The 10,271-nt window shown below is 37.8% G+C and overlaps 1 protein-coding gene across 1 annotated transcript in view; it reads left to right on the top strand.

Moving 5' to 3' along the window:
- LOC142354220 (uncharacterized) overlaps positions 1–6,945 on the top strand; it is a 64,408-nt gene extending 57,463 nt beyond the window's left edge. The window contains exon 3 of the mRNA XM_075406472.1: positions 6,658–6,945. Coding sequence (XP_075262587.1) covers positions 6,658–6,945 — 288 coding nt within the window. The remainder of the gene's footprint in view (positions 1–6,657) is intronic.
- Positions 6,946–10,271: the final 3,326 nt, after the last annotated feature.

Here is a 10,271-nt window from a genome sequence, read left to right on the forward strand (position 1 = left end):
TTAGTCGTTTTCAAAAACACCTCTATGATGAATCTGCACTTTCACGCTTTGAGGTTCTCACAAAACCTCTCTAGAAATGTAATAAAGATCGCCCATATTATGCCACTCAATATCAAGACATTTTTATACAATACAGAGAAAGTTTTTATTTTGTCTCGGGAAAACCGTCACCCGACTTTGACGACACACACATAGCAGTCCCTGAAGAACCACCCTCTTTAACACCATACACAAAAGCAAATATCCGTGATGGATATGTCATTCCACAAGAATCACAAACATACCACAAATCAGAAAAATATGAGTTATTCAGAAAACAAAATTGGTTGGTGCAGTTCACCCTAATGTTCAAATCGATGCAAAACTCGATTACATGATCAGTCGACTCTTGCTCGCAATGGATCAAACAAGCTTAAATATTTATAAAAAACTCTGTTACCTAGATCGCGATTTGAATTAAACCGCATTCATTTTACTGACACACAAATTTCCTTTAATTGGTTATACTATTACAGGACACGCATTCGCTGCACATTCGCAGAGACACACATTAGCTGCACTTAAAAATCAAAATGTAATTTAATTCTTTCAATGTAAAGTCGTTTCAATACCTCTTTATGCATTAGAAAATCAATGCTTCGAACGTATTCCTATATACTACCAAAAAATTACAAATTTTAGACCAAGTCACCCGAAAGACCATCCCCTTGTCTATTAAAACACCATGTAAATCCGAAAATTTTGATCAACAATCCTCACTCGACGCAGACGGCGATGACACATATCGCTTAACACCCTACCCAATTAAGGCGCGAAATCCCGTAAAACGTTCACGCCTGACGAAGTTGAAATCCACTTCACCCACGCAGATTTTACCTCGCAACAACTTGGAATATACAGTCAACAAGATTGGACTAAGTCAATAGATAAGATGAAAGTTAACCAATTAGTCAATGACGCGGCAGAAAAATTTGAGGTAGCGCGAGCAGTAAATTTTGCAGATGTTGCAATACAAGCACAATTACAAGCACAATTTTCACAATTACGCACAGAATATAACGATTAATTTAACAAATTCTTTATTAACGGCAAAGAATTCACCCTCCGCTGACTTGATTGTCGTGACTTGATTAATGGCAACTATTTAAAAGAATCCCTCATAGGAATCTTTGGATACCCTTGGTACGTATTAAATGAAATAGCCATAATATGGACTGTTTTTAATCTTTTACAGTGCTTATTCGGCCTATTTCGTAGTGCATTTAAAACCTATAATTTAATATCACTTTTAGGACCCAATATCACATTGGCTAAAATTATAACCTCCGGGTTTTTTGGATCGTTTTCACAAACAATATTTCATGTGCTACAACCCGATTCCACACAATATAAACCACCATCACCTAAAAAACGACGTAGACATTCAATTGACGGTTGCACTCCACACTCTCAACATGAATTAAATCTATTACATAAAAAGTTTGAAAATTTCTATAAGAAATTCTCTTCTCCTGTACACAATAATTCAAATAAACGACAAATTTCCACTTTACCAGCCTCTATTTATCAATGCTATGAAACACCAATTGACTCTAGAACGAGACCAGATTTTCAATCTCTACACCTACACACTTTTCTACCTATTAAGCGTAAACGCTCAGGTGGAATTTCTCTTTCACGAGACTCTATTGAAAAAGATCCTGATTGTCAAAAAATTCCAGAAGAAATCTTTTTTAATCTTCCAAGCACTCGCCTTTCACACCCTTTTTGTTTTAGTAACTCCACTGCAGCTCCCACCCACCAGGAATGAGGCTCATCAATTCCGCCAAATGTCGATTCTACGGCATACGACCTCATCATGCTGGAGGTTGATGACATTCTGCCCTCACCCCTCATTCCACTGGTACTGGCACCCACAGTACCCGAGCCAGTTTACGAAATGCAAACACCAGCCGTCTTCACGACGGCGCAACCCTTCTCACAGCCACAGTCTGTGGACACAGCCAATTATGCGCGGGTGAACCCAATGCCTTCACCCGCCACCTCTTCCTCGAGCTCAGGTGAACTTCAGTACATATACAGTGACACGAGCTCACCCTCAGTTCCTGCAGGACCGTAAAGCTCGTTACATGAGCGGCTCCTCCAGGAAACCAGCCAGGAGCCACAGCCAACTCCACTCTTCTCTACTGCACACACAGCAGTATCCGCATCACAACCACCACCCCAGCCTACGAGCATTCCCTCTTGGGCTGATGAAATAGCCACAACGGAGCAGTCTGGCCGCTCTACACCAGAAACAGTCGTCCATAATTGGGCGTACTCTGGTAGGATCCGTGGAGCACGACCACGATCACAACCACTGGTCTATTCACCGCCAGTAATGCCAACACCGCATACACAACGTCCACCGGTAGCCTCACCGCGGTACGGCCCGATTATACTTCCTCTTAGGCCACAACAGCCTTTCCCTCAGCCATTCCCCGTACGATTGACCCACGTCAACAGACAACTACTCGTGTACTCACCCCTCACATAAGAGGCGTCCACGTGCTACAGAACACGTCCCACAGCGAGCCCTTCACGAGGCCCACAGCCCTCATCTTCTCGCGGGAGACCCAACCCTTTTGCACCAACACACGGAATTCCACAACGGTCACAGGGACCGAATTTCCGATTTCTTGAATTAACAAACCCTCTCGGCATTAATACCATAAGGGTATAAATGTGCCAGAGAGGATCAATTACACTTCCATCTCGCCTCAACACACACTGAAGCCCTCAGCCAGTTCCTGCTCTCTTGGAAAATTGGAGAACGAATATGTTCAAGAAGGATGGATAAAGATTTACCTCTCGAATGTCTCCAATTTTCTCTAAACCCTTGCTTCACGGAACGATTTTGACATCTGTCTAAGTACTTCTTTGCACTTGCAGATCGCCGAAACGACTACCTCAATACTTTCTTCACTCGTGACACTGCACCCTACAAAATTTATGCTAAATACGACTCTTTTAACTTGCAATTCGGTTTTTTGCATCCCACAAAGATGGATGTAAACAACACTACCCACAAAGTAAATCGAGTGAAGATGCTTCACACGATGCACAACTACTTATTTGTGCAACATCCTTTTCAGCACACTAATCCGATTATCCACATGAATTGGCGTCTTCAGTACGCTAATACAAAGCTGACTTCACCCTACTACATGAATTATAGTTACATCATCCAGCCTAACTATTGTGAAGGCACCCTCCGTAATTTTGATCCTATCAAAAATTACTTCATCTTCTCTCCACTCTATGCCAAGACGAATTGCCCCATTTTCGTCCCGATCGAATATCTACATTGTGTAGAAGCAGGCGCCACGAAGTGTGCCTATGGCCACACTTTCAACCTCCTCTACAGGGATTGGATGGTCGATAAGCTAGACAATCGGCATCCATCACAAGAAGAAACACAGATCTTCAGTCACCTCCTCGCGTTACATCCACACTGTAACGTTGATCTGTATCCTCGTGCCCTCGCTGCTTGTCTGGCACGTTATCCGGAATTCCTCGCCTTCTTCCGTGATCCAGACAACCGAGCTCCGGATTTCGAGTTCGAATAACGGACGTAGGCCACAGACCTACAGCACCACCTTTGGCTCACAGTCCCACAAAAACTCAAAGTGACTCACTGTTCTCAAAACTCATCTGAAACTCTTTTCCTTTCTTTTCTTTCTCTTTTTCCTTTCTTACTGTCTTCAATTTCTTCTTCCTACAAAATATATTCACCATATTCTTTTCTTTTTCCACAAGACTGACGATTAGGATCAGTTCTTTTCTTCTTCTCTTCTTCACGGAACGATTTTGACATCTGTCTAAGTACTTCTTTGCACTTGCAGATCGCCGAAACGACTACCTCAATACTTTCTTCACTCGTGACACTGCACCCTACAAAATTTATGCTAAATACGACTCTTTTAACTTGCAATTCGGTTTTTTGCATCCCACAAAGATGGATGTAAACAACACTACCCACAAAGTAAATCGAGTGAAGATGCTTCACACGATGCACAACTACTTATTTGTGCAACATCCTTTTCAGCACACTAATCCGATTATCCACATGAATTGGCGTCTTCAGTACGCTAATACAAAGCTGACTTCACCCTACTACATGAATTATAGTTACATCATCCAGCCTAACTATTGTGAAGGCACCCTCCGTAATTTTGATCCTATCAAAAATTACTTCATCTTCTCTCCACTCTATGCCAAGACGAATTGCCCCATTTTCGTCCCGATCGAATATCTACATTGTGTAGAAGCAGGCACCACGAAGTGTGCCTATGGCCACACTTTCAACCTCCTCTACAGGGATTGGATGGTCGATAAGCTAGACAATCGGCATCCATCACAAGAAGAAACACAGATCTTCAGTCACCTCCTCGCGTTACATCCACACTGTAACGTTGATCTGTATCCTCGTGCCCTCGCTGCTTGTCTGGCACGTTATCCGGAATTCCTCGCCTTCTTCCGTGATCCAGACAACCGAGCTCCGGATTTCGAGTTCGAATAACGGACGTAGGCCACAGACCTACAGCACCACCTTTGGCTCACAGTCCCACAAAAACTCAAAGTGACTCACTGTTCTCAAAACTCATCTGAAACTCTTTTCCTTTCTTTTCTTTCTCTTTTTCCTTTCTTACTGTCTTCAATTTCTTCTTCCTACAAAATATATTCACCATATTCTTTTCTTTTTCCACAAGACTGACGATTAGGATCAGTTCTTTTCTTCTTCCTCCCGGTCGGGACTTACGAAAGAATGTATTAAATTTAACCAATAGATTTAATTCGGAAAGTAGCTCACACATTAGCTAAAAGGTGGATTTCCACCAGAGGGTAAGCTGGTGAATTCGACTGGTTCAAACCTTGTACCAGGTGGAGATGAATAGAAATCTCCTCATGCAAACCAGACAGAGATTAAGGACTACAGGCGATCCTTCAACTGGGAATAAATCCTCACTAGAAGACAGTGAGAGCAGTTGGGCATACTCTGAACAGGACTGACGTTACTGGCCAAACACCATGAAACTGGCACCCTTACTGGTTCCACAATCAAGACGAACCTCTTCACTGACGACACTAGTCACTACTTCACTGACAGGGATCCTAGACGACGACACAAGTCACAACCCGCTTCAGAGAGGACACAACTCATCATTGACATCACCCTACCTTTCAGCGAGGATGACACTTTCAACGTACTTCTACTACACTTCACAAATTCGGATTTGAAACTCTCAACCCCGGATGGATGTAGCAGTGGAAATACTGAATGTGCACCTTCCACCAATCAGAGACTGAGAAGACACTATTCTCTTTTATATAGAGAGAACTGAACTAACTGTAGTCAGTCTTTTAGTTAGATAAACCATGTGTATACCATTGACTCCGGTGCCATACTTCTTAACCACCGTAATAATAGAAGTTTACTCTCTGTGTTTTATAGAGTCGGTTAGTCTTAGAGATATAGGTAAGTCTACTTCGCGCGCAGAAAAAAGTAGCCTTAGCTCTTTATACTTTAAGGCTGTAAAAGGAGCCCACATCGGGTGTGCCTTAAAAAGTTTGATTAAACAAACATTGATCTATGAAAACGAATTCTAACGTAGTTTTTTTCTCCAGCTGAAAGACCAATCCAATCCAGATCTCAGTTTTGTACAGCTCTTAGCTGCTATGTAATTTATTAAATAGAGTGTTAAAGGCGCAATAAACCCTCAGTTTTGTGAAAACCACGAATTTGCTACTACATTAAAATATGTCAACCAAAATTTTAAATTAATTAGACCGGTTAATTCCAACGTTGATTTGCATGCGCTGATGAAGTTATCAAATATCTAGTTTTTTTTTGGTTTTCAGATAATCATTTAGTTTTGTCTATATTCCAGGCCAACTCTTAAAATGTTTAAATCCAAAATTTGTATTAAAAAAACATGCTATAAAAGGTCGAAATTGACGGAAACTGGTCGAAAAGTCTTAAAAAATTGCCAGAAATCTTCAAAATTTGGTTTGCATAAACACTCCAAATGGCCAACCGGAACAAGAAAGCTACAATCAAAGCCACTAGATATGTCTATCAATTTTTTTAAAATCAGGTAGAAAACGCTCTTGTATCATGTCAATTTGGCTTCAAGCGAAATTTTTCTTAACTTGACCCCCCGAATTGGTGTGGTTCACTTGACCCCTAAATTGTTAGTTCATTTCTGACAGTGTTTGGGTAATTTTCAGGCACTCCGGGAAAGTGTCCTAAAATTTAATCCGAAGACGCGGGACGTCACGAAGTTTTTCGGAATTCAGTTTAATTCAAAACTTTTCGAAAAAGTTGTTTTTTTACTTGCAAGTGTTACGCAAGTCTTTGCCAAGACTGGCCAGACTTGTAAAACTTCCATTTAGACTTGTTCAGTACTGATTTTTATTTGCTGAAATGTTGTCTTACTGTTAAGCTTTCTTTCTAGTTACAATTTAATTTCTTCAAATAATCTTGATTATTCTTCCTGTTTGATTATTCTTCCTGTACATGCTATTGCACACCGTATTTTTCTAGCGATTGAAAAAACTCTTTTTAAATTTGATTTTAGCTCTTTTAAAAAAATTTTTATTAAATTTATATTTCAGCTATTTGTTTGTGTTTGCATTCTGGTTCTAAACTGTTATTGTTTGCTTTGTTTCCTTTTTGTGAAGGAACTCAGAGCGATAGAATTCGGACTGATTGCTCTTCAGACTGTGACAGATATAGTTGGATCAATTTTCTACTCCGTAAGTGTGACTGAAAGTTACATGCAGCGCTATCTGTTCTACTGTATGGAAGAATGGAAACGAATACAAATATTAGGAAGAACAACTGAGCCGACATCTTTTTTCTTCATAGTTTTCATTTATAAAGAGGAATTTGAAAATATTTGAACTCACAACTACAACTTAATAAACAACTAATTTGCAATTTATGGGACATTATGATGCACCAAGGTCATTTAATTTTGAATCCTAAAAGCAAATTCTTTACAAGAAAAAAGTTTAAATTTATTGGAACAAAAATCGGACAAAAAATTCCAGAAGTCTAATTAATTAAATAGGTAAAATTAAATTGATTTTGGACCTATTCAACAAGGTAGTGATATTTACAAAATCGGAATTCAAACTCAAAGTCAAAATTTCATCGAAAAAGAAGTAAATTATCTTAATTTTCTTAACTAAGCTTGAGATAATTGAGCAACATCGACATTTAGCACGATCTAACGTTGATATAAACTTTGAACGCAGCTTATTTTGTGTCCAAGCAGACAAAAGAGCAATGCTTTAAATTTAGCAACAGAATTCAATTGAAAATTTTGCAAAATTTTTTACCAAAAAAATCAGATCTCTGTCCTTGAGCAGACTGATAAAATCATTTATGTTTCCATCCACGGAGGGCCAAATTTTCGTGTATGATCTTACCATGGTATCCAGGATAAAATAAATGGTAGGGTGTATGATATCTTCGATAACCAACAATAATAACTCTATGGTAACCCAGATCACAATTAATGGTAAGTCTATGCTATCGAAGATGGCCAGAAATGGAATGCGTACAGTATCTAAGAGAGCTATTTAAGGAAGTCGAATATGGTATAACAGAAAAAATTACTTCAAGAATAGAGTATTAAAAACCCGAATTTGGCGAGAACATTGTGTAAAACAGGATAATGCTAACACTTGTGGAAGAGCTACTTGAAAAAAACACAATAAAATTTTTCCACGAGAAATTTTTGGATCTATTTTTTTTTCGTCTGAAGAATTCGTGCTTTCTTCAGTCAAAAAAAAGGTTACGCAAAAAAGTTTTGGGATCTTGCTTAGACCATAAATATCTATGGTCTTGTGTATGGCACACAAGATACCATGAAAAATTTGTTTTCTTGTTGAAAGCTGATGGCAGCTACAATTTATTTGTTTTAGTACGTGATCCAAAGGAAAGTCATTTAAATGGAGATCATTTGAGATCACCTTTAAAGTTTTGTATGGTCTTATGTATGGTATAAAGGAAGCCATAAAAGCAAAACTTACCTATGGTTTCCAAGAAACATTTATGTTGGTCAACCCAGGTGTTTGATGCAAACTCCTGATAAAACAAATCTCTCGAAAATTTTATTATAATATGGAGGTACTAGTGTCGTTAAAAACATTTAGGGAAACAAGATTTTGAAGGGTCACTAAAGATAGTTGTCAGTAATTTCTTGGATAGTTTTTCTACTGAAACAATACATGGGCGTATCAGAAAAATATATTCAGGAAATTATGTCAGCATCTCAAGCAGCAGAGTTTTCATTGTGCATGCAAAAAAGGAACAAACGATGCTTTAAAGAGGATAAAAATTTGTGAATGATTGTTTGAAAACATATAATCTCTTGAAAACGTAACCTCTGTTCTTTTTTGTTTATGTAGTGAGCCCTGTGCTGCGTTAATTGCTCAATAACTCTCATGTTGCACGAAACCGATTTCTTTTGATAGAATTGTTTCTGCAGCGCAAAGCAAAACTTGAAGTGCCAACTATTACAAAAATTACCAGCAGAGTACAAAACTGTCAAAAACCAGTATCTCAAAATCTTTTACACTTTTCTGCACTAGGAATGTTTATCAATTAATCGAACAAAACCCCGTGAATTATGCGGCAAGAAATCCGCTCGTAGCAAAAAAGAGGAACACAACCAATTAGAATCTAATGAGAAGTGTTATCCCATTTAATATCCAGTGAAGAAAAGAAAACATCCGGGCATAAGATACCTCCATTTCATTCATTTGCTACAAAATTTATCCCAATCATTAATTTGTGTCATTTAAAACTAAATGTTTCATTTTTCAACTTATTGTTTTTTGTGCAACTTCAGCGTGAAAAATCATCCAAAAAGGGCATAACAACAATAATTTCGAGAAATCCATGTATGTTCTAAAGTTTTTGATAGCAAAGTTAACAAATAACCAACCACAAAAAGTGCGTAAACACAGTATATTATTGACAGCAATTTCATAGTATTCTGTAATTGAGAACGTAAATATCAGATCTTTTGCAGTTAGCGCCAAAATGCTGAAGTAACTACAAAACAAGTAAAAAAAAACTGAAGCAGGCGGTATTCAAAAAATCACGGGAATTGTTTGGGAATGAATGACGTCCTTTTTAGTAATTTCAAAAACGAAATGACACCACTTAGCCAATATGACTTTATCAGAAACCTGATGAAGACTGTTTTTCTTGAGGATAAGACGACAGGAGGAAACAAATACGGAAAAAAGAAACAATTGTAGAAGTCGACAAACTGCGAGGATTAAAATTGGTTGAAACAATCAATTAATACTTTTAAAAGGAAGCTTCAAACAGTCTGTGATGAGACAAATAAACCTGTAAAAACATTTATTTTTAAAAAAAGAAAACTAACATACCGGTTGAATAAATGGAAACAAAAACAAAAGAGACAAAAATCGAATGCTAAAATGTATATCAATGACAATTAATTTCAGACCCACAAACATTTTATTGCACGCAATTGGAATTCCTTGGGTTCCTACCAGTGGAACAATTTTTAAGTGAAACTTAGTGATAATACAACAAAAATAAAGAAAATCAAGTGAAATGAGAAAATACTAAAAACATGGGACCGAAGCGACAAGAAACCACAACTTTTTGACTGAGCAGATTGTAAAAAATCACTCTTTGGAAAATTCATTGATATCATTGTTAAACCCATTGATACTTGCATCGGTGTAGTTTAACATTAACAAAATAACAGTAAACTGAGGCAGAAAATAAAAAAAGAGTAACATTTCACGGAAACACAATGTCAAAGCCAGAAATTTTCAGACCAAATGTTCGTTTATGCTGTTTAAATATACCAATGAAATCATTTTTTAATGAAACTTAGTGATAATACAACAAATTTGCACCCCAGTCATTGTTTCTGCTCGGGATGACATCTCGGATGATTTGATTTCTGTGTTCCTCGAGTTCACAGTCAATTCTGTTTCAAGATCCAATTATTTGGTCACAATACTTTCATATGAATGTTTTTCGGATCAGGATACGTACCAATACCATTTTTGAGCGTTTTTATTATAATTTGGGTCACTGCAAACTGTTTTTATTGTTCACAAAATTTCCCAAAAGTTAAGTGATTGCCACTTTTTAGCAGAAAAAAAGAAGTTGATTTTTTTTTGCATAATTTGCATCTTTAAGTTTTAGAGAGGATATACCTGTTCGCACT

This window comes from Convolutriloba macropyga, chromosome 15, assembly GCF_964194025.1.
Source record: "Convolutriloba macropyga chromosome 15, txConMacr16.3, whole genome shotgun sequence".
NCBI classification, from domain to species: domain Eukaryota; kingdom Metazoa; phylum Xenacoelomorpha; order Acoela; family Convolutidae; genus Convolutriloba; species Convolutriloba macropyga.